This window comes from Penicillium subrubescens (genome assembly GCF_028828155.1).
Source record: "Penicillium subrubescens strain IBT 31985 chromosome Unknown utg000005l_segment0_segment0, whole genome shotgun sequence".
NCBI lineage: Eukaryota > Fungi > Ascomycota > Eurotiomycetes > Eurotiales > Aspergillaceae > Penicillium > Penicillium subrubescens.
Window position 1 is genome coordinate 2,490,502 of NW_026643155.1, and position 23,773 is coordinate 2,514,274.

At 47.1% G+C, this 23,773-nt stretch overlaps 9 protein-coding genes across 9 annotated transcripts; 6 read left to right on the forward strand and 3 right to left on the reverse strand.

Annotated features, from left to right (window-relative positions):
• Positions 1 to 1,771: 1,771 nt before the first annotated feature.
• On the forward strand, positions 1,772 to 3,073 carry N7473_007426 (uncharacterized protein; the record flags this gene model as incomplete). Its single annotated transcript, XM_057153366.1, has 3 exons — positions 1,772 to 1,774; positions 1,831 to 1,946; positions 2,014 to 3,073. 3 exons carry the CDS (start codon positions 1,772 to 1,774, stop codon positions 3,071 to 3,073), a joined length of 1,179 nt encoding a protein of 392 aa, XP_057007704.1.
• An 8,826-nt stretch (positions 3,074 to 11,899) lies between these two features.
• Positions 11,900 to 12,811, forward strand: N7473_007427 (uncharacterized protein; the record flags this gene model as incomplete). Its single annotated transcript, XM_057153367.1, has 1 exon — positions 11,900 to 12,811. One exon carries the CDS (start codon positions 11,900 to 11,902, stop codon positions 12,809 to 12,811), a length of 912 nt encoding a protein of 303 aa, XP_057007705.1.
• A 268-nt stretch (positions 12,812 to 13,079) lies between these two features.
• On the reverse strand, positions 13,080 to 15,236 carry N7473_007428 (DNA topoisomerase 3; the record flags this gene model as incomplete). Its single annotated transcript, XM_057153368.1, has 6 exons — positions 13,080 to 13,869; positions 13,926 to 14,385; positions 14,433 to 14,602; positions 14,667 to 14,845; positions 14,896 to 15,096; positions 15,150 to 15,236. The coding sequence occupies 6 exons, from the start codon at positions 15,234 to 15,236 to the stop codon at positions 13,080 to 13,082; spliced, it is 1,887 nt and encodes a 628-aa protein (XP_057007706.1).
• Positions 15,237 to 15,661: 425 nt separating this feature from the next.
• Positions 15,662 to 16,843, forward strand: N7473_007429 (DUF1295 domain protein; the record flags this gene model as incomplete). Its single annotated transcript, XM_057153369.1, has 2 exons — positions 15,662 to 16,030; positions 16,094 to 16,843. The coding sequence occupies 2 exons, from the start codon at positions 15,662 to 15,664 to the stop codon at positions 16,841 to 16,843; spliced, it is 1,119 nt and encodes a 372-aa protein (XP_057007707.1).
• Positions 16,844 to 18,001: 1,158 nt separating this feature from the next.
• On the forward strand, positions 18,002 to 18,190 carry N7473_007430 (uncharacterized protein; the record flags this gene model as incomplete). The annotated part of the gene is made up of 1 exon (XM_057153370.1): positions 18,002 to 18,190. The coding sequence occupies one exon, from the start codon at positions 18,002 to 18,004 to the stop codon at positions 18,188 to 18,190; it is 189 nt and encodes a 62-aa protein (XP_057007708.1).
• A 111-nt stretch (positions 18,191 to 18,301) lies between these two features.
• N7473_007431 (uncharacterized protein) lies at positions 18,302 to 19,002 on the reverse strand. Its single transcript, XM_057153371.1, has 2 exons — positions 18,857 to 19,002; positions 18,302 to 18,800 (listed from the first exon to the last, which is right to left on the reverse strand). The coding sequence occupies exons 1-2, from the start codon at positions 18,946 to 18,948 to the stop codon at positions 18,470 to 18,472; spliced, it is 423 nt and encodes a 140-aa protein (XP_057007709.1). The 5' UTR covers positions 18,949 to 19,002; the 3' UTR covers positions 18,302 to 18,469.
• Positions 19,003 to 19,858: 856 nt separating this feature from the next.
• On the forward strand, positions 19,859 to 21,405 carry N7473_007432 (cytochrome and DOMON domain-containing protein; the record flags this gene model as incomplete). Its single annotated transcript, XM_057153372.1, has 4 exons — positions 19,859 to 19,904; positions 20,019 to 20,261; positions 20,337 to 20,609; positions 20,678 to 21,405. 4 exons carry the CDS (start codon positions 19,859 to 19,861, stop codon positions 21,403 to 21,405), a joined length of 1,290 nt encoding a protein of 429 aa, XP_057007710.1.
• Positions 21,406 to 21,938: 533 nt separating this feature from the next.
• On the reverse strand, positions 21,939 to 22,580 carry N7473_007433 (Ribosome biogenesis protein RLP24; the record flags this gene model as incomplete). The annotated part of the gene is made up of 2 exons (XM_057153373.1): positions 21,939 to 22,512; positions 22,576 to 22,580. 2 exons carry the CDS (start codon positions 22,578 to 22,580, stop codon positions 21,939 to 21,941), a joined length of 579 nt encoding a protein of 192 aa, XP_057007711.1.
• A 158-nt stretch (positions 22,581 to 22,738) lies between these two features.
• pam18 (putative mitochondrial DnaJ chaperone (Tim14)) lies at positions 22,739 to 23,615 on the forward strand. The gene is made up of 4 exons (XM_057153374.1): positions 22,739 to 22,832; positions 22,895 to 22,968; positions 23,021 to 23,074; positions 23,140 to 23,615. Exons 1-4 carry the CDS (start codon positions 22,782 to 22,784, stop codon positions 23,276 to 23,278), a joined length of 318 nt encoding a protein of 105 aa, XP_057007712.1. The 5' UTR covers positions 22,739 to 22,781; the 3' UTR covers positions 23,279 to 23,615.
• Positions 23,616 to 23,773: the final 158 nt, after the last annotated feature.

Genomic DNA, 23,773 nt, shown 5'->3' on the forward strand with positions numbered 1-23,773 from the left:
AGGCTGTATTTGGTCAAGGATTTTCTGCCCAGTACATTTTCCTAACCCAATAATTGAGCTGCACGACACTGGGTAACTACGTGTGGGACCTTTGCTGCGTTGTGGGCGAGACATTTGAAAGGACGTAATATAAACTCAAGGGATAGTTCCCCCCTGATGAAAAATGTCATACTACCAAACACATCCAGCTACTGCTTTAACAACAGTCAAGAGTGTAATTGCAAGAGAGACAAGAAATACAAAAAATAAAAGATAAGCAGATAAAACCAACCAGAACACCTCACGACCGACCTGCCTTTGAAGTCCTCCAAATCCTCCCCGAAACAAGCCCCTGCTTCAACAGCGCTAACTCGTGCTGCACCGCAAGATTCTCCTTCTGTATGCGCTCAATGTACATCAACGCATTACTCAGAATCTCGGATTTCTTGAGACTGAATATATCAGATAATCGATTTGCAGTGTTTAAACCCAGTATTTTCGTAGGTAATATAAGTAGGGGCCAAATTGAAACACGGATACCTGAGCAAGATGAAGCAGCGCACCTGAAAGGATGACTCCAGCGCTGAATACTGAATCTGGCGTTGCCTCTTTGGGGTTTCCGGTATCTAAACTTGAACGCTGACACTAAATTTAAAGAATTACGTCATGTCAGGCTTTTCGATGTTCTGGCCAGGCTGTTCACGAGTCACTAATCTTCTGATTATGCACGTGATTTTCGAAACGTATTCACAGACCACTTGGGTCATGAGGCCACCAGCGCTCATGCGAAGATCGCTCAGCTAGGCCTTTTCTGATAATCAAAGCCAGATTACCCACAAACCAGGTTACTTCATCGATACTCGGGTCCGCATGTTGGTCGTTACGCCTGTATAAATTAAGCGATGACTGAAGAAGGATTACAGCATGAGAGTGACACAAGTGAGACTCTGTTCGGTCGTCTGAACTATTAGCTCTCCCAACGGTATTATTCACCTCAGGGTTCAATTGTCGAAATAGTGTTGGCAATCCTACGCTAAGATATAATACTTTCTCCATCAACTTGAGGAGTCTGTTCACAAATTCGTGGACCGCGAACCTGCGGAATCGCCTTATCAAATAGTTAAGGCGTGGGTTTGATTCTATATGTATTTGTATACTGATCATGCTACAGACTTGAGTCCGGGAGCAGCCTCATCATTACGGTCGAGACAACTGAGTACGTAATTAATCAAAGACTTCTTGCCCAATAGAAGTCAACAAACTTTAATATTTTGATGTACAACACTAGGGAACCACGGTTGGGATCTTGGGTCGGTTACGGCCGAGACCTTGGAGGGACCAAGAATATTCCCAATATAACCCCAAGCAATGGTGTCTCGTGAGAAAATACTACCAAACTAATCTGACTGTACTTCTTTGTCTACTTATAATTGAATAGATATGCCTTCCTATACTCAACACTCTCCCAAGGCTTGGTTGATAGGAAGTGGAATTGAGCCTTTGGCGTCTGCTTTCTATCTCATCCAGCAAGGCAAGATACCGGGGCAGCAAATTTGTGTCCTTGACACAAGTTCACAAGGACAGGCCGAGGGCAAAGAATGCAACGACCTGGTGGGCGACAAACTCTTCAATGAAGAATCCCCTTCTCTTTGTCAGGATTGGTGTCTGCGAGAACTTTTTTCGGAACTAAGAGGCAATTGGTGGAATGATGTTCACCACGCATCCAAGCACCACCAAGATCATCATGTACACTTACCGCATACACCAACATACCCGACAGAAATTTTTCTCAATGGTAATTCTCGCTTAAGAGTTCAGAGCCAGAATCGTCGTTTGAGACCAAGAAATCAGAAGAAGATCATCGACTTCATGCTGCAAAACGAGAGAAATTTTGCAGGAAAAACTATTGATAATGTATTTGATGACTGCTTCTTTGGCTCAGACATATGGGAGCTGTTTTCATCAAAGTGAGTCAGCTTGGGTTTGATAAGCTCATATAGGAGATTTATAACATGGTTTCTAATGAAAACACAGCTTCGGCCTCCGACCGGTGCATAGTGCAATGGAATTTCACCGACATCTTTGCGAATACTCTGACTACGTACAAAAAAGTAACATTCAAACAGCCTGTCCGCTGCAATCGATAGCTGAGGCCCCTATTATCCCTAATCTTCGAGTATTTTTGAAGGCTCAAGGGGTCGACTTTCTCAGTGGCATATTAGTGCTTGATATCAATTTCTTCCCAGACACGGAGCCACGAACCATTTGTGGAATCCAAGCCTTACATAATGGCAACTCTACCATACTCCCTGTCGCAAAACAAGATATCGTCATTATCAAGATTGGGTCACCGATTTCGGGGTTAATATCGGGAGGAAGTGAAAATCCGCTCTCAAGAATACCGGTGGAGGCTGAAAATCTTCTGAACTGCGACTGGTCTCTCTGGTTCCGATTAGCAAAGGCATCTTCCAAATTTGGCAACCCATCGGCTTTTTGCACTCATATTTCCGAGTCATTACTCCAAACATTCACGGCGCTGATGCCGCTAACAGACTATAAAATGATCTACGAGCAAATGAACCATACTCAGATCCACGACGGGCATTTGATATCGATCGCTCACAGTAACTGGTCACTAAAGATCGTTTTCCCGCAGTCTCAAATTGTCAAGTCTCATCAAAAACAGGCTTGTGTTTTGATCGGCTACGCTCTTACACCCAAAGAGCTTGGAAATTTTGTCAAGAAGCCTATGTGCGTCTGCAGCGGTGATGAAATTCTTGCAGAGCTACTATGGCAATTCAACATGCCCTTCGATGACATCTTGGAAAGGATTACGGTGAATTATTATCTGCTGCCTTTAGGCTTATCTCCCCTCCTGCCACGCGGCCATGAGGATCGGCCAATCTGCGTTCCATCTAATACGACTAACATCGCTCTTGTCGGTCAGTTTGTTGAAATTGTGGGCGAGTCAACCCTTAGCTTGGAATACGGAGTGCGGAGTGCCGAGTCAGCAGTCAATCAGCTTTTGGATTTGGGTATCGACCTTCCCAAAGTGAAAAGATCAATTGCAGTAACGAGATACGGTAGTCTCTGAGTGATCTATGCTAATAATATCGCTGTCTGACAATTTAAGGGTAGCTGAATCAGCACAATGCCCATTGCTGTCTTTAAACAAACCAACTTTCTTGGATTCATTGAGATTTATAGTTTTGTAGAGTTTCTCTGAGACGTGCCAAGTGATGCACCCTAATACATGTTATTACTTACGAAAAATATAAAGCCGTGGACATCGTAGACTTACATACAGCAAAGGCAAATTTCAAGCTCTTTTATAGGACAATGTTACTATGACAGCTTATAGCAAGACTCGAGGCCTATGACTCACGCTCGTCCAAGCTGCTGCTATTTAAGAACGACTGACGAATAAACTGCTATCAAATTTTATAGTGAGGTTTGTGGACATCAAAGTAACATTTTCCAGGTGAACTGACGCGGTAGCTCGTTCTATAGCTAGCTCCATTTTATCGTCTTGTTCCACTAGTTTCGCGGCAACTGAAGGGATTTCGTGACTTGATCGGTGAGTGATTACAACTACTAATCCCCTCCAAGGAGAAGCGATCAAAGCGAGTAAACCAGGTCGGTTACATAATGATCTGCCAGCGTGTATAGTGGGCGTATATCGACGGCCTGGACACCTACATGATTGACGGGTTAATATTTCTAAACAAAGCCGAAATATAGCCCATGGTGCATTTTGGGCCTAACAGGGACTAGGCCCACTTTTTTTGACGACATGATCAGTGAGCAGGACTCCCCACGTAATACGCGTGGGCAGTAGGGGAGCAAGGTTTGCTACTAAAAACACACCTGGGCGGCCGAAACGGTATGTCAGTAGATCATCCGAAGATGGGTTTTAGGGAAGCCGATATCCTGTCCAGGCCCGTTGATCTCGGCCGGTCGGATCAATGTAGAGTGAGCGGGTCACGCGGACTCTAGGCGTGACGATATCGTACGCTCGGTATTTCAGTGAAATCTGCTAACCTCATAGGCAGCCTCTTTTGTCGGCCGAACGACAGATGCAAGATACTGTCTCTTCCACTAGCGAGAGCCAAATCCTCTCGGAGATGTAATACATGGTCAGTCCAGAACGGTCGAGATATGCTAGGTGGGAAAATTGGAGCTGGTATTGACAGCCACATTCTTCAGGCGTCATAGCCGCAAAGAGATCCTGTGGGGGGATGCTTCACGGCAGAGACCGCCTCGTTGACCAAGGTTGAAATAAACCTAAACCGGCCAACCCTACTGCTCCTACTCGCTCCTCTACTCTGGGCGCGTATGTCACGACTTTCGCCTTAAGCGGGGTCGAGGAATCGTGTATAATTGGCCAGAATTCATTTCTTTCAAACGGAAAACACGTATCAAATTAATCCAATTCAAGCATTAAAATTTTCTCCTGCTATAACCCTCTCGCTTTAATGATAAATTTCGGGAAAGCACTTGGATAGATTACTTCTCCTCTCTTCAACACGCCAAAAGACAAAGACACAAACAGTAAGGAACGACTCACCGCTGAGATCACGTCGGCGGAAACAAACAGCGCATCATCAAAAGCAAACTCAGCAAAGGGAAGATATTACTGTTTAATTTGCCAGAATTCACGGCTGGCAAATTCATGGTGAAGCAGGAACACAAGTCCTTGCCTGCAGTAAATCATGAAAGCCTCAAATTGAGGATTACGCTATTGGGATAGCTCCCCATCATGATCACGCGTATGCGTTCAAGACCCTTGAGCAGGGCGTCATTTATTTCTTCTATCGATCCTGGGTTGACGTCGGTAGTACTGGCACATGTGGAATTCATGACGTTGCAAGAACCTTTGTTGTACTCCGTCGTAGTCTGTGCAGTGAAGTCTTAGATCAACAAGATGGTTCGCACAGATTTGGTGACAGCTTCCGACTAATAGTTGTCCCAAAAAGGTCCTTCCACAAACTCCTTGTGTGAGAGAGATGGGTTTTGTGGAGAAGGCTGGGATAACGCTGGAAGAACTCCAGGAGACGTTTATCAATGGTATGAATTATGAGACCCAGACTCGCGGCCCGAGGACCATACCCGATGCCAGACTATACTCGAGGGGCATTTATTCCATCACGTCAGCGCAACATGGCTCCCATCTGAATTACTTCCTCACGGACCCCAGGCATATCGGTCCTGTTCAGATGGACCTTGGGCTTCAAAAGCAAGGAAGGTGGCTCGTGCAGTCAAAGAATCCAAATTCCACCAGTCCTCTGTCCGTCAATCTTCCTCACAACCCAAGCTATCCTAAAAGGTACAGTATTGGTCTTCCACGCCGGCATTATCACTCTCCATAACTCAGCAATGTTCTTCCACTGACTCCCAGAATAGTTTTGATATAATATTCGGCAACTACCGCTTGGGTAGCGTTGCAACCTAGATTGATTGATTGATTATCCCAGAGCTCAAATTCTCCTTATCGGGCAGAATTTTCAACAAGTCTTCTTTGATACACCTGGGATCAAGCATGAATTCACGGAGACCCCAGATAAGGAGCTGGAGGAACTGGTCAAGTGGAGCGATGATATAGAGAGAGCACAACTAAGTAACTACTCCCCAAAAATTGTGGATCTATGGTCGTTTTTTGTTATTAGTTTTGCTAATCGCTCTCAAACAGGTTATGACTCAATTTACGGATATCTGGGCTTGGAGGTTGATCATCTCTCAAAATCTCCATGGTGTGGGATCAACAGTAGTCCTATGATAGTAATAGTCTCCACGTGCTTTTTAAGTTTTTGGGCACTACGGACTTCTCCACGTTTGGTGTATGGCAACCAAGCCAAACGGAAGGCATGTATGGAAATCGCTTTCGAATTCGTGTCTTGACCATGCCGTTGACTAATGTGATCAACAAACCAGGTATTTCTCTATTGAAATTGTACAAGTCTACACAACGGGGCTACCACTAGTGCGACATGTTTATTCTCTACACGGAATTGAATTCCAAAGTGCATAGGCTTATTTCACGAACGATCCTGTATCGTTGATTTCACAAAACGTAGAGTAGTATGAATCATACCAGATATACAAGTACAAAATATAACAGACAGTGGTGTTCTGGAAGAGGTGCATGCCCATCATGCAATAATACCACCGACAAACTGCAATTCTAAGAGGTGACAGCCGACAGCGGCAATGCCGCTCGGGCGTAGTCAGGTTGTACGTCGCAACTCCAATCTAAGCCACAGGCTGTGACTACCTTCTGCATATGATATCTCGCACCTGGATGTGAAATCAAAGAGGAAATAGCCGAGCCTCCGCCCTGACAAATGATCAACGGGGAATTGATATCCCTTATACCATGTCACTCGACCCTGTGGCTCCCTGTCGGGCCCAGTCGCCCGAGAACCAATCCCCAGGTGTTCATTCGGGCGAAACGGACCAGCAAAGGATAACGATTACACCTCATTCTTTGCCACTCATTTCTGACTGTTCAGGCCTGCGATCTGGAACAATTCAGCGAGTTTTTGCCTTGAAAATCATTCCTTTCGGGTGTTTATTTACCGACGAGACTTATCCGAAGTTCAAAACGACCTCACTCGCTGATAATATTTCTGCATTGGTTCACCATGCTATGCTCATGGTCTCCCCGCCTAGGGCCTGAAGAGCACAGATTGAAAAGGTCCGCGTCCTAGGTACCTACACTTCTTTTAGAAAAGCCAAAGATTCTGCCCATCATGTCCTCATAGGAGGAATCGTCACCTACGGAGTCCATCACTTAACTATAGCTATTATCGGGCTAATAGTGGAGATTTTTTAACAAGCCGGGTATTATTCTCAGTTCGTGATATTTCACGTTCCTAACCGCGTAGGCTATTATCCGTTAGTTAGCTTAACTAATTAGTTAGTCAGTAGATTACCTAAAGATCAGTCATTAACTAAGCCTAACTTATAGTTATTAACTAAACTAGTGGTATTCTACTAAGCGCTTAGATTATTAGAATATTAGCCGAATAGAGGTAGATTAACCGATTGATGTGTTGTCCGTTGCTTTAGACGGAGGTTTTAAATTGTTCCTTGAAGGTGGATTAAGATGCAGTGTCCTATCTAGGAAATAGGGTTGAAATCGCTTGATTTGGTCCGCAGTGATTACAATCTCTTTTGATCTAATGCAGAACTGGTTCTAATGAATTGTTTACCATCTCCAGGAGAATTCAACCCATTCCCCCGGCGAGTCAATAGAGAGCAAAAAGCTACCTGTTGAAGTGGTGGAACCGCTGACAGATATGTGAGAAAGGAATTGATGGAGAAAGAGGTCGGTTTGATCGCATATTTGCTTGATTGGTTGTTCGATCATGTACGCTTAGCGGTTCCACTACCTACGCTAGTGAGGCAGGCCTGAAGCACTCCTGTATTCTAGAAGTGCTTGCCCTCGATCATCCGTGGCGGTGGTGTTGGTTCCGTTTACGGGCCAATTTCCCATCTCATCTTCTGTTGAGGACATATTCTATTCGTGCCTCGACCTGTCTGTTCCGATCAGACTGCCATTAACGCATACCCCCGTTCACTGTTTAGCAGGTATGGCATCTAATCAAATCAATTGATTAGACTACTGAGTAGCTCCGAGTGAAGAAAATCCTCTCAGATATCATTGAATACAAAGAAAACACAAAATAATACAGTGATGCTACGCCAAAATACTGAATCCAACCCATATTCTGACATTGGCGGAACTGCTATGCATAACCGCTCAGACAATGCCCAAAGACGATTTGATCTCCCGCGACACATGCTCGCCTTCGGGGAATTTCGCTATTGCGCGATCCAAAGGTTTCGATGGCCGTATTTTTGTGAGGATCTGACGAGTCGGTGGCTCATTTTTTGGGCTTTCACCCCTAAATGAAGTTTTGTCGCTCCGCGACTTTGTCTTCTTTTCGTCGATAGTTCGTTCTGCCTCTAGGGTTGAATCGACTTTCTTGATATTTTCTTCACCTAAATCACACTTGTATATTGATTCCCCGCATGCCGGGGTGACATCGCCCGGGGACCGACTCGGGGTGGTTGTGTACGAGGACTGCTCGATAATTCTGCGTGAGGCGAGAGCGCCCGCAGACATATATGTGAACCGATTGTCTGACATGTCCACCATAGACGGGTAATAATAATGAATTGGCAATTCAAGTCTGTCGCATTAGATCTGCTCGGGTGGACACTCCAACAGATATACTTGGGATCGAGGCCTTTACCATAAAAAGAATGGAGAGCGCTAATACCTAGCGAGCTACAAAAATTTCAACGCAATCAGATACAAAAATATCACTTAAGGTTGTATTTCGGGGTCTCTGACCCGTGGGAGGAGTGCTTGTAAGTCTGGTCCGGTATGAGGCCCCGAAGGTCGAGGGTCTAGGCCGTGCGCTGACCAGTCTCCCGACCGGCAAGCACGATCATATGGCGACTACTTTTAAACCCCAGCCAGACCCCTGTGATGAAGCTAGTTTCCTATCCAGTCATTAGACTGGGCTAGAATTAAGCGGTCCCACAGTAAAAAAAAGTGGTCTAATCCAATTAGAAAGATGATGCGAGAAAGGTCGAACCGCCGAAAGAGCGGGTTGCGCCACCCCAAGTCGTGATATTTGACTCCCAGCAGGATCGGGAATCTTATCCTTGAAACTGTTCAACAAAGCGAAAACCTTCCACCCAATCAAATGCTCCGTTACAGAAGCGTTGGGTTGATTATCGAACTATAATAGGCCAGCATGCACAATTACTCTGTCAGGATTAACATCGCGTATTCTCACTGCCACAATCTGATCGCCTCTACCATCTTGTTGCCTTCGTGACTTCGACTCAGCCTTATCAGCCTCACACATGTTCTGAACGATTCGACTAGGATTTCTTTCTGCCCATAGTTAAACAAGCCTATGGTGTTCCTAATTAGTCTGATGGATCAATGGCCCTTGGGCCCTTGGTTAGTCGCGGACATCATAGCTCAACAGTTCTGGTAGGACCAAACAGATAGTCGCTATTAGCCAAGCAATTATCCGTATATGTTTCTGGAATTTTACCGGCCGAACTTTATCAGCGCGCCCATAAGATCTCCTCTATATTTTACGTGCCCAGTCTACGAACCATGGTTTCAGATGATCGCTATTGATGACGTTTTGACTCCAGTTGAAAATCCAGTATATCTCCTATGCCCCGGTCACTAAATGTCACGGGAGTTGAGCAATTAAATACAGATACATTTCCGGAGGGAGAATACCACACATGCGTCACAGGCAGTACGGAAGGCCATTGGGGCTAGCAGCCTAACGACTAAGAAAATGCAGCATCTTAATCACCACCTTCTTCTGAGGCCAGGGTTGGTCGAAGAACAAAGCTCATTTATTGAATCAGATTACCTTGGCACTTGTGGCTCTTATGAAAGCATGCCATACGACAACCAAGGTCTTTTGAGTGACGAGCTGCAAACTTGTGTGCCTGGATTGAACTTATTGAATGAGGTTTTTCCTTGCCTTTGGAACCAAGTGAGTTTTATTTTTATTTTTATTTTTTGCCGGAAATCAATATATTGTCAATTCATGAGCTGACAACCAATATCAAGGATATGACACATGATGAAGGTGCAGTTATATCAAAGCACGAATTATATTCTTCAACTTCTCTGCCAAACATTGAAGCGCCGGAGTTGTCTGATCGCTCTATCAGTATCTCAGCTCCTCCTTCGGAAGAGCAGCGCAATCTGGATACAGAGCCCAAGTCGGACATCAATCACAAGCAAATTACTCCGAGACAGAAGATTGCGCATAGTCAGAGCGAAAGGCGGTACCGTCAAAACCTGGATGCCAAGTTCTTGCAACTGGAAGACGTAGTGAATCAATCCCATAACGAGAAAACCAAGCCTGGATCTAGGACGTCCAAAAGGTCACAGCGGGTACAGTTACTAGAAATGGCTCGTCTGCACATTCTGGAACTTCAAAAAGAAGTCACATCTTTGAAAAGGAAGCTTCATGTTCTACGTGAGGCTACTATGCCTGAAACCTGTAGGTTCACGATTGAAGATGAGCTTATTGGAGTTCAGGGGTTCTGATTTGTTTGTTGTGTTCTTAACGCCATCAAAGTTTTTGTAGCACGAAATCGGGCTACAGTAATGTAATATTTTCTGACACAGGCAAGAAGATTAAGATAAAGCGCCTATTCCACAAAGATTGCATTTGCCACTAGAGATAAACGACTCTGAAATAAATCAATGATCAAGTTGAATTTCTCAAGCTAATCCAGTATATTTAAGGTATCTTTTGATGGAGACGAAGAGCTCCTTTTCTAGGCTGTGACTAACCATCTTTGTCTAACATTTCCTATCAGAAGTAGTTCGGGTTCAAACTGACTATAGAGAATCCGCTATTACAAACCTTGCGCGTAACTTTTCAGTCTCTTATAGACAGATAAATGGTAATGTGAACTTTTCATTAAACCTATTTTTTTAAGTAGCTAGCCTACCATATTGCGGAAGCTATATATGGTAAGCCCACGTATAAAGTATGTTTTGGTAAGTCCGTAAGAAGTTAGTTAAATTCGTAGGTTATAGGAATATATTTAATTTGGTCGTCATTTACCACGTGTTGATTATTGATGTTTGCTCTCTCTCGCTCTCTCAATATACTAATGTTTCTGTTCTTTCACTTCTTTGATGCTCTAGTATATTTCCTACTCTATGATATCGTAAGCCTGGTTGTCTTCTAGCTTCTATCACTACCTCCGAATCAGCTTTAGCTGCTATGATGAGCCTTGCGTTGGCCATTTCACTAGGTTCCCTTAAGTATGCCAACGCTCGGTTACACTAGGTTTGGGTACTGGTTTAATAATACTTATTCTATACGTATTCCATCAAATCTTCTGATTGTAGTAACTTAGTTACACCAAAAGGCTGTTCTTTCAGGAGCTAATACCACACTAACTACAAAGAAAGCATATGCTAGCTTTATTTAGCAGTTAATCAACAATATTCACTTTCTTCTTAGTCTGCATCCTGACCGATTTAGGAACCTCTAGCGATAGAACGCCGTTTTTCCGGTAGGCATAAGTGTAATCTTAATCGATAGCAGTTGGGAAGTTGAATGTTCTCTAGAAATCCCTAACTACTTTCTCGGATGCTAACTATGAATCTTTCTCGGTCGTGGACTCGCGCTCACTATACGCCTTGATTTTCAGGCAATACTCATCTGTTAGTTAACGTTAGTCGGAAATGCTGCTTAGTAAAACATGGTGCGCACCAATTGGATATCAACAAGTCTGAATTGCTATAAAAATTTATATTTCATTTTGCAATTCTTAGAATTAATTCGCTATACCTTATTATGCTACAGATTGAGGGCCTCTACGAATGCAGCCTGTATGTACTAGTAATCAGACAATGGAGATCATCCTGTGGAGCTGGACGGGGACTGGAGCCGATGGCTGCATGAATGGGATCCAGGTAGTACTAAAATGGAGGCAGCAAAAATAATTTCTACCCAGATGATTTTGTATAACCCAAGGCAGAGCCACATTGGAAGGCTTTTTTTCATAGCTAAGCATGAGATGCCTGAACTCTTGATGATGATATTCAATAGGCTGCAAATTTTATTATCAGCAAGTTTGCCTGAGCCTGCAGGCAGCCTTCCCAAGTCAACGCCAACAGTCAACCGATGCATCTGATCAATGAACTCTGGACCATCTTGATTGCAGATCTCAGGCAGACAGCCCGGAGGCTGCCTCCGCTGCCTACTTCGTTGACTAGACCGGGCAGATGGAGGGGGCCAGGCAATTATTTAAACACTTCTGATCAATTCAAACTTGGCCATCTTCACATTTCAACATCGACATCAACATCATCATCGTTATCAACATCTCTCCAAATTCTACCATCATGCACTTCATCATCCCCATCATCGTTTTCGTCACCGCCAACATCTGGGGGCTGTACAGCAGCATCCCATTCACCAACATCGACCCTGCCCGCTCGATCTGGGACCGCGCCTTGGGAGGAGTGCAGCTGGCCAGCACCGTCTATACGCTGGACCAGATTCCCCGCCTCCTCGACGAAGAAGCCATCACACACCACCTCTTCAAAGAGTATCTGGATGGCTGGAATGCCACCGTGGTGTCCGAAACGGAGTCAGCAATGACGCTCAGTGCTGGTCACCCACCATTGACAGTTCCGTTGACCGTTCCTCCCGGCTTTCTTCCCTTGCCAACTTTGTCGACAGACGTGCCGGTCGGCCTGCCCGGGCCAGATTCAACACAACACCTACCTGTCGACAGCCTGTTCCAGATCCTGCTGTTCGTGATCTTCGCCCTGGTCGTCGGGCTGATGGTCAAGCAAAACGACCGAAACAGACGACTGACAAGCATCCTCGAAGAGATCGGCCGGGTCCAACAGTACCAGGAGACCGCCTGGAAGGGGATCTACGAAAACCACTCCAGCCTCGCCTTCTTGGTGTCGGTTGCGCAGGATTTGCGCACCGCTCCGGCAGCACATCATGCGCCGGCCGAGGTGGACACCCAAGAAAACTCCCACGACAGTGAAGGGAGCACTTCGTCCTCCGATGCAAGCAGCGCGGTCGTCATTCAGACCCTGCAAGATGTGTTGGCCAGCCTGGACACGCTGCGCCGCAACGTCGACCGGAGCACGGATGTGTGGGAGGGGCTGTCCGAGAGGTTGGAGGTTTTCCAATCGGATTCGCAAGATACACGGCCGACTGATTCCAGCGGCGATGACCCGAGTGGATCCCCGGATGGTGGTCTGGTGCAGGACGGGCGAAGCAGATGCGCGCGGTGAGCGAAGTGGTGTTTGGGGTTCGGTGTTTGGGGTTTGGTTTTCGTTGCTCGGTGTTCGAGCTGAGATGTGGTGTTGTGTTGGGATGAAGCAAGCTGCTGGTCCTGCTAATTCGGGGTTCCCAGTTTCCGCTTTTTTTTGTTTTTTTTTTTGTTTCTCGCGACGTTACGAGTGGTAGTTCTGAGAGAATCATACCATCATTTTTTATTCCAAAGTGAACCAGAAGAAAGAGCTAAAATCAATTGGGTATCATAAGTAGAATGATCAATAATCAAGACGCTGGTTGCTCGTTAAGGTACTTTCGACATGCTGCTTTCAACATCTCGATACGCCGTTGAGTATGAATAAAGACTTCCCGGTACATGTCAAGACTTTGCTGTACTACCTCCTGACGAGTCTTAGAGCCTGCACATATCTCGAGCATTCGCAATTCCATTTCTTTACGAAGGAACGGCTTGCTTAGGGAGATGCTGTTTGGAAGACCCGCAACAACATTATCGTACCCCTCCACAAGTGCAATGCCCAGCCGGGTGGGAATCAGCTCCTCGACTTTGCTCCTGCCACTGCCGCGGGTGTTGACCACAACGTATTCACGTTCCTTGATTTTGGCAATATGCTCGGCCATTGTCGCGTCGGTACCAATGCCATTGGCATCCATGAGACCGATGAGCTCGGGTTCTGTCAAGTAACTCGGAGCCGTAGTTTTCCCCTCGTAGATATTGGCCTCGGTAGGCTCAAACACCTCTCCTCTCTCAAAATTTGGAAGCTGCTGACTGCTTTCCCATTTGTCGTAGACATAGACATCGAGATAATTCCTCTCCAAAACGATCAGGCCACTGGCGTGGAAGAACTCTTCCCCGTATTGGATTTCAATGTCAGTCCCTTGGCCTTTGGCATCCTCCGAGCAGCAAGCTAGGAACCGTCGGACTACAAATTCGTAGACCTTCTTTTCATTGGCGTTCAATTGGCTAGGTGATACCCAGCAGACCGGATGAATGGGCGGGTGGGCTTTGTCATTGTGACGACCAGGTCTAGGGGTCCGAAATTTGCCATCAATGAGGCTAGGATAAGGTATTAGCGACAGTGCCGTGGATGAGATTAAGACCGAATGACTTACTCTTTGGCGTATTGACCCCATTGATTGTCCGGGAATTGTTTCTCAACCAGCTTCTTCAGATCAATGGCCTTGTCGAACTGATCTGTCTCGGTACGGGGATAGCTGATAAATCCCTTTGTATAAAGCGCCTCGGCGACCTTCATGATGGTTTGACTGTCTATGCGAAGAAAGCGACTGCCCATCATCTGGAGATCCACCGTTGTCAAAGGAAGAGGTCGCCATTTGCTTTTTGATTTCTGGTTCACTTTTGTCACTTTCGCCTGCTTCGCCATGAGGCACCGTTCCAGCATCATTGTGACGGCTGCACGATCAAAGAGGTGAACACGTCTCCAGAGGAAATTGACCTTTTTGCCTTCCCGCTGAAGCATGACTTTGATGCTCCAGAAGGTCTCGGGTTTGAAGTTTTGAACTCTGAGGTATCGATCAACCACAAATCCCAGTGTGGGGAACTGGCATGAGCCTAAAATAGGATTAGAAAAATTCGTTTAGGAAATCCGAAGCACGTACCATAGCTAATGACCTTTTCCTTCAAGATGGCAGACACAGCCTGAAGCTGGAGAGTCTGCAAACGAGTAAAAGCCGCGCCAATCCGTAAATCAAGCTCTATTCTAGCAGCAACTGCGTTTGCCTGGAACTCATCCAGTTCAACTGGCTCTCGAGCTGCTTGGAGAACATGGCTGTCAATCGAAAAGAAACCGAGTCAGTGATTTTCACCTCCATTCATCCTTGAATGCGACTTACGCTCTTTCCGTGTTGCTGAACCTGGCTCGCTTGACCTCAATTCTAGCGTTGCCAGCCTTTGCTTGGTTGCGAACTTCAGAGCCGATATGCTCGCCTTCTCGATCACAATCGGTCCAGATGAACAGTGCTTTGCTGTACCTGGCCTGATTCCGAATATTATCCGCAATGGGTTTTTTGTCCTGTTTCGAGTCAGAAGATCGACAAAACATCCATCGAAGTAACTCCATACCTTATCCACATCCTCTTGTACCGGAGCCTCGAACAAAGCTCCGGGTGGACAGGACATCCAGCCCTTGTATTGACGATCAAAATCCAGACCAGTGAGGTGACCGATCACACTGGTCATCGTCACCGAGCAGTTCCCCCATGGAGGACCAAAATTGAAGTCGAACTCATAATTTTTGACATATTGATTTCCTCTGATTGCATGCTACGCCCTTGTTCAGCCAATACTCGACCATGGGACATGTCTCAGCTACTTACAGTCTGGAAAGAGCCGCCTGACATATGCGTGGCCACGGCGCGAGCGATTGCAGGCTTCTCTGCCACGCAGAGAATCTTGCGAGTCATGGTGATCGCACCGTACTGCGATCAGACGGGGTCCCAGCGGCGAAGGGGAGATATTCTTCCCAAACGGGGAAATAGTGAAATACTTTGGGACGCGAGTTGATGCCTCAGGTGTCCTAAGTGCCTGAGAATGACGCGCTTTGTCGGAACAACAAGAAGCCCGTATGACTAAAAATGTTGCCTAACTAACTAACTTAAGTTAATTAACTAGTTAAGTTGTGGCACATTTTTGGTCTAGCGGTTTTATGCCCCATCTGTGTTTCGACACGCTTTCTTTCCTGAGGCAGAAAGGATCGTGAGCGCCTTACCCGATGAGGTAATACAAACATCTACCCCGGCAACTCGACGGACTGGAGCTCCCGCAACACTCCAGCTCTCTCTCCCCGTTTGCGTATATACCCTCGCTCTTTGTCTCAAGTCCGGGAAATATGGCATCTCTTCCGCTTCCCCGCGTTGAGTCCCTGGTGGAATACACCTCCTTCAAGCTGACAGTTCTTCCCTACCTAGCCCAGCTCCAATGGCTCCCCGCCAGCTTGCAAGAAGCTGGTCGGAATCTCGATAGCTTAAAGGAGGTTTACGTGGCCACCAACCCCATGGTTTCCGCACTCGCGCTGTGCTCGGTTTTGGCTGGAGTCTTCTTCTTGGCTGCGGAAATCAACCGCAATTTTTCGCAAGTGGATCGCTTTTGGAGCATCCTGCCCGCTGTTTATAATGTGCATTTCGCCCTTTGGGCGCGTTTGGCTGGAATTCGCACCCAGACTTTGGATACTATCGCTGTGATTAGCGTGATTTGGAGCGTAAGCGTGTTCTCTCCAAACTGCTACGATGACGTCCAAATGACTGACAGATGCTGCGAACAGGTTCGCTTGACCTTCAACTATTGGCGCAAGGGAGGCTACTCGATTGGTTCCGAGGACTACCGCTGGGCGATCGTGCGCTCAAAGGTTAACAACACCTTCCTTTTCACCATCTTCAACTTCGTTTTCATCGCTGCGACCCAATCTCTTTTGCTCCTGCTCATCACGGCCCCTACCTACACTTTCGTGATCGCCGCATACAACCAGGGTAGCGAGGTCTTCGGTCTTCCCGACCTCGCCTTCTCCCGCTTTGCGCTCTTCTTGATCGTCATCGAGTACTTCGCCGATCAGCAGCAGTGGAACTTCCAGACCGCGAAGCATGAGTACCAGACTAAGGCGCGCATTCCCGAGCCCTACCGGGACCACTACACCCCCGAGGATCTCGAGCGTGGCTTTGTGGTCAGCGGTCTCTGGTCTTGGTCGCGCCACCCCAACTTTGTCGCCGAGCAGGCTGTGTGGCTGACCATGTACGTCTGGGCTGCCTACCGCACCGAGACCTATGCCTCATGGATTGGTCTTGGTGTTGTGGGTTACCTGCTTATCTTCCAGGGTAGCACTCGCTTGACTGAAGCGATTAGCGCGAAAAAATACCCCGAGTACAGTGAGTACCAGGCTCGCGTTGGCAGATTCATCCCCCGTCTGTCTGTGGAGGCCAAGAAGTCCAAGCCTGCTGCCAAGAAGCCTGCTGCCAAGAAGCCTGCTGCCAATATTGAGGGAGCTGAGGAGGAGACCGAGGTCAAGAAGACCAAATAGGAGGGAGATGGAACTATTTCGGGGCTAATATCATGGAGTTTCTAAGGGCTGTTTTTGAAATTGCGCGCATTTTACGCAGACTTGCTATATCGCAGAGACGTGTTCGATTTTCTGATGTAATGTTTCTTGTCGTATCGCAATTTGATTCCCAGTTTTCAATGCCCATACACACTCACCAGATGACACTGTCTATGGCCCTTCTCCATGACCAAGCCAGCGGCTTTTCCTTCCCTTCTTTGGCCCTGGGAGCGAGCAGGCCTCGTGCTGCCTGGGCGGATACTTGCATTGCAGTGCCACGCCTGCCATGTCTGTCCAAGGTAGCACAAGCTTTGGTATGTGTCACACACCCATATGATACGGACGGGGCTTTGAGAGAGATATCACGTCGTATTTACGCAGACACATCGATAACCTGACCATCCTGCAGGGAATTGCTAGAACGACGATGGACCCCTTTACTCTGGTTGAATGTTGTAATAGGATTACTGTCCTTTGCAGTAGGCTTCCATAAGTTGGAAACCTTGACGATTGTCAAAATCATCTTAGCACTCACCACTTAAACGGTATCTGTGCTATCAAGAAAGATGATTTGAAAGACATCTAGAAAACCCTTTCAAGAAAGAGTGACTGAAGCATGTCTAATTGGTCCGTTTCTCTGGTTTCTAGTCTCAGACTTTTGAAGTACTAGAATGATCTTCAAAGTAGGAGACAGTAATACCATTAGCTCGCTCAACCAGACTAAGAGGTGTATGTATCGTCGAATTGGCAATCGTGTATCGTCGTGTTAGCAATTCCCATCCTGCACTCTAATGGCCTCGCGTGTTTGTCGAATCCGATCGCTGGGTACCGGACTTCGGTGACGTAGTTATATATGACAACTCTATCTGCCATTCCTGCACTCTAGTATCTAAACCTTGTTTCCCTTTCCCCATTTCGTCCGATCTCTGTTGGCTAGCCGCATCACGGCCAAGCCACTATTTCCACATGTCGCTCCACTCCCATCAATATTCATACTGTACTGTGAGTGATCCATGTGTTTGTCCTAGGAAAAAGATCGGAGAAAATCCCGGGAAGGAATCACAGCTTTCAAACCCGACATATTTGCCTCTATAGCAGATTCTCCCCTCTATAACAGAACCCTTGTGATTTTCCGACAAGATGCCTCCGACCAAAGATCTCAATCTCCCTTTCAGTGACAATATCAAGTACACTGCTTCGGAGGTAGACAGGATGGAAGGCAACTGTGGCCTTTTGGATGGAGCACTTAATCTCCAAAAGGTGAAAGTCCTACACGATCTGAACGGGGATCCGGCTAATTCCAGGGCCCAGGCGTTGATCGACGGATAGTTTTCATTCAGGACATCTGACTACGGTTGGACCGCGCCAGAATCGGGCAGCATGGAAGGGATGAATTGCCCCTGGGGTGGGCGGACATTTATAACCATCACACTATAGCAGAACAAGGATACGGTAAATAATAGTGATGCCTACCCTAACTCTCCTCAAATACGCCATTATATTTTCAGCCAAAAACGCCCTGCTTATGCCTGGCCACACAAGCACCCTTTTCAATTGGAAGTGCAGTACAGCCCCGTAAGCACAGCTTTGAAAAGCCACCATGTGGACCTAACTCTCCGCAAGGCTTCTCACATCGACCGAGATAACTCCGAGAACACCCTCATCCGGAGGAATCGAGGCTGTCACCGTATAATGCTCATGATCGGTACTCGAGACATGAAACTGATTATCAATCCGATTGCAGGGTCCATTCCAGTAGAGCGAGGTAATGCGGTCCTCATGCTCAAAGTGGAGGTCAAGCATGCCCTCAATTCCTACTCCTAATGTCGCGCTTCCGCAGAAGGATATCAATTTGCTGTCGCCAGGTTGGATTCTGATTTTTTCTACGTCTTCTGTGGATAGGAGGCGTAGGTTTTCGCACTTTTCATATGGCTGGCCACTGATTTCTTTGTTAGAGAAGGGTTGGATTCCAATGATTGGATGATTATCACTTACCTGATACTTATTAAATTCTTGAAAGTGATATCACCCTTATCGAGATTATTGTATATCGTGAGGCATAGGCGCTGTGTAGTCTCAGGACCCATGACTGAGTCTGAATTTTGATCAATTTTCTAGCCGTGGGTAAAAGCCTGTTTTCTGTATTTCTGTAGATGAGGAAAACCAAGGGACATGATGGCTTAAAGTACTAAACTTCTAAGATCAGGAGATCGATGAATTACGCCGAATCTTCCGACCTTCCTGGTCCAAAGCTACATTACGTGGCCTAGAGATCCCAAGGGTCAGATTTAGCCTTAGAAGGAAGGATAGCCAGTGACCAGCAGTGTAGGGTCCGGGGTCTGCGCCACCCGGATGGTTCTACCACAAGAAGGCAGTTGCTTATCCTGCGGCTTCAGTGTTGTAAATGCCTCGTGCTAGCAACCACAAAGTATTGAATTGACTCTGATAATAGGGCTCGTGAGCTGGTTGAGACCCAGGGAGCACAAGCTTTTACAGTTCCATATATGCAAAGATCTAAGTTGCTTCAAATCTATTGGTACTTTAAAAAAGCAAAGACCAAATGCCAAATCGGCAAAAGCTTGAAAGCAGTCGTCGTCATCCTTCATGAATCATGTCATGCATATAAGCAGTTTTGGCGGTTAATACAGTGGCAGTGCTAGGTTGCCATGTTTTTTGTTCATTAACGCTGCATGACAGGAAAGAGAGAAAAGTGTCGAGTTTCTATATCGAGCGAAACCCGTGCAAATTAAGGTTTAAGGGGTCCCCGGCCACCAATCACCGGGCCAAAGTATGTCACCCTCCCACAGTGCTTGTTTGGGGAAAGGCAAATGTACGGTGATAAGTCATTGGCGGGGAACTCGGCGAGGGCTCAAAATAAATAAAATCAGGGGCTCTGGCCAGCTATCATAATAGAAACGGGTCTGCTAAGAACAGTTGGGGCGCCGTTTTTTTCTTTCTTTCTTTTCTTCATACAAACTTTCATAACTGCCGATTCAGATGGTGTCCTTTACGGGAAGTGGAGTCGTCCCTTTTGGTCTGGCAGGTCAATCAGTCCCCTTTCCCGATGCTTGGCTCACTTGGCATTGGATCACGATCCCTGCTGAGCCACTCGGCATAATTGAAGTTCTCAGTTGTTGATCTCAATTCCTTTTGGCAGGGCTTTTCTCTTATCTTACGTCGACTGTCTCGGCTGCATCTACTACTAATGCAGCCAGTATTTACAACTTGCCGCTTGGATCGAATTCAAATTACACTTTTGCATTGAATATTCCCGATGACTCGACGGATTTGTACTTCCATTTGTCGGGACCGGCTAGTTATAGCTGGCTCGCCGTTGGAACGGGGAGTGAGATGAAAGACTCGTTGATGATCGTTCTCTATGCTAATGCTAATGGAAAGAGTATTTCACCCTTGCCTTTCTTGATAAAACTACATTATAGAAGTGGTGTGTGCTAAACTGCAATTTTGAATTTAGATGTCACCGTTAGCCCGCGAATCTCATCTGGTGAACAGGAACCAGAGTACTCATCATCGATTGCGGTGACGCTTCTCGAAGGCACGGGTATCGCCAATAACACGATGACGGTGAATGGCCGATGCTCGAACTGTACAACCTGGAAATCCGGAAAGTTGGATCTCAAGTCCTCATCTCAGCCATGGATCTTTGGACTTGGTCCGAGTGGTGGTAGTGCTGCGATGTTGCGCAGTGACTCCAAGACAGCCAGTATTGAGAGACACTCGAAATACGGTATGTGGGCCCATTGCTAGCCTCTTTACGAGTGTCGTCTTTTCCTAATCTTTGCTTCTTTCTTCTAGGTGTCTTTAACATGGATATGGTTCACGCCACTGGCGGATCAGGTGAACTTCCTACATCATACACCACCTCCCAGGGCTCATCCTCCGAAGGCGAGGAAGTCAAGAGTGACAGCAACTGGCCCAGCATCATCCACGCTATCTGCCTCTGCGGCGCCCTCATCCTCCTCTTCCCATTCGGAGCTATCCTCCTCCGCGTCTTCCCCAAGAGCGTGCGCTGGCACTGGGTTAATCAAACCATCTCAACCTGCCTGGCCTTCATCGGTATGGTAATCGGCTTCTACCTCAGCACCCAGTTCACCAAGTCCCAATCATTCGGTTCCACGCACCAGATCCTCGGAATCGTGATCTTGCTAGCCATCATTGCCCAGTGGGGAATGGGATTCTGGCACCACCGTCTGCACAAGAAGACGCAGACCGGGTCTATGTTTGGTGTTGTGCACCGCTATTTTGGATTCATCGTGATCCTTCTCGCCATTATCAATGGTGGCATCGGACTTAGTTGGTCGTATGCATCTAATGGTGTCCTTGTGGGATACTCTATTACCGTTGTCATTGTCAGCGTTGCAATCATTGGTCTTCTTGGCTGGGCACGATTCAAGTCGAACCATGGTGGGAAAGGCTTCGTTCGACAGCAGGAGGAGTTGGATGAGTTCCAGAGCAGTGATTATTCGGATGGTTATCTAAACCGTGATTCGAACAGGCCGCATGGTTATAATCGTTATGGTTAATTTGTGGATAGCGGGGGTTGGGCTTTTTTTTCTGGCATTTACTAGAGCATTGCTTTTGTCTGGGTTTTCTATATTAGAAGGCATGATGATACATGATATGGTTTACTTTGGTAAATGGAGCATGGAAATTTAGTAGAGCCTTATCGGATTAATTGTGAGGCTGGTGGCTTTGGTATCTGTGGATTTGCTCCCAGGTACTAAATCTTTGTAAACAATATGCTAGGAGGATGAAACCGAGTCCCGAGTAGTTGTGGCATGGATATGGTTTCCACTCAGGACTACGGACCTGAAACAATTTTGAGTTCAAGAAGCGAGTTGTGAATTTGAAAAGCGTTTATTTGCAGCGTGACTTCCACTGGCCCTCACATTCTATAAGTGAGATGATATCGATAGCTTTTGAAGAAAAAAACCCCGTGAGAAACACAATGATAATGCAAACCCAACTCCAGGAATCGTATCGTAGCGGTCCAAGCACAAAATGGGTAACAGTAAGAAAGAGAAAAATCCAAAGCCCGACGAGATGAACCGATTCCTTAGTCCATGTCCATCGCCTCCTCCTCCTCGACACCACCATCCACCAACACCTTGGCCTTCTTCTTCTGCACGAACAGATCTCCACCGTGCACCCGGTTGGCAACCTTGCTCTGCTCGGCCACCATGGGACGGCCCTCCTCGCGCTCGCGCAGCTCCTTGCGGATAAGGTGCTCGCCGGTGGCGACGACCTTGCGGTCGGACTCGCGCTGGCGGTCGCGAGCCAACTTGCCGGCCAGACGGCGCTTGGTGAAGACACGCTCGCGGCGCTGGCGAATCTCCTCGACGCGCTGCATGGCGTTGACGGTGGCGGCAACCAGGTTGCGGTCGTACTTGACGGGGACGTTGCGCTTCTTGGCGAACTGGGACAGAACTAGCGACGAGTCCACGATCATCTCCTTGCCTCGGGCAGCACGGTGACTCTTGGTCCACTTCAGCTTGCGGGGCTGACGCTTCATCTTGAAGTTCTTGTGGCACTTGGACCGACAGAAACGGAATTGGCGGGCGTCATTGCGAACGAATGTGATGCCCTTCCCGGGGAAGGCCGGGCGGGAACAGAAGTGACAGGTTTCCACACTATTAAAGAGAAGAAGAGGGTTAGTTGAGGATCATTTTAAATGTTGAGACTGAAGAGCTTACCGCATGGTTGCTGGTGTGGGTTGGATCTGGACTTTCGTTGTTATCTCGCAAACTTTTTTTTGAAAGAGATGGTCGGCGTGGAGGAGGTCGCGCTAAACCCGATTGGGGCTCGCGCGCTGACTTTTATCCCGCGAATCCTCCAGGTCCATAACTCATCCGCAATTCTCTCCGATTTTGGCCACCCGATCTCTCTCTGTATTCACGTCATGGCTTCAATTCTTTCTATCGGTCTTGGTGTTGGTGTGGCTGCCTTCTTGGTATGTGATGGGGTTTCTGGCAGATGTGTGTCTGTATGATTGAACTGACTGTTGTTCTCCAGGGCCGTGCCGGTCTGGTCGCCTACCGCCGTTCTCAGGGCGGCGTCAACGCTGCTGGAAAGGCTTTCTACAAAGGGTTGGTGAAATCTTGCAGACAGAATTTGTGACGGTTACTAACAGTACGATAGTGGATTTGAACCGCGCATGACCCGCCGTGAAGCCTCCCTGATTCTCGAGCTCTCGTATGTTCCCCGGATTGGACCTCGGCGTACCTTTTGAAGGATACTAACCCGGTATTCGCCAACAGTGAGCGCAAATTGAGCAAGGACAAGGTGCGCAAGAATCACCGTCAGCTCATGCTGCTCAACCACCCCGATCGTGGCGGCAGCCCGTACCTGGCGACCAAGATCAACGAGGCCAAAGAATTCCTCGACAAACATACTTGAGATATTGAACTGGGATGGTGCGGCTCTCGAAGATGACCTAGGATCATCGAGAAGCCAAACCATCAGTGTATACTCTTCTCCGACGGCCAGATACTGCAGAACCCTGGTGAATTCTTCCCGGGTCCAGACTGGTCATACTTTGGGTGCATAGCGTGGCGTTGTTTGTTTGACATTTTTCAAGATTGGGATGTACCGAGTCGTTCCATCGCTCGATCTTCCATCGATCTTCATGTACTTTATGCGCTCTTCTTTGTCATATATCCTCCCGAGATCGCCACTCATCGAATTGTACTACTATGATCATGTTCTACAAAGCCCAAGCTTTCCCCTAGTCCAGTAATTGAGCAAGAACTTGCACTAGTAAGGAACCCCGGCCCTGCCCGATACTACCTGGTTGCACCTAAACGCTCATCGGACTGCCGATCTCTGCTCGTTGCAGAAGAAGGCACGCGGTCACGGAAGATGCAGCACAAGGTTTTAAGAGTCATATACTAT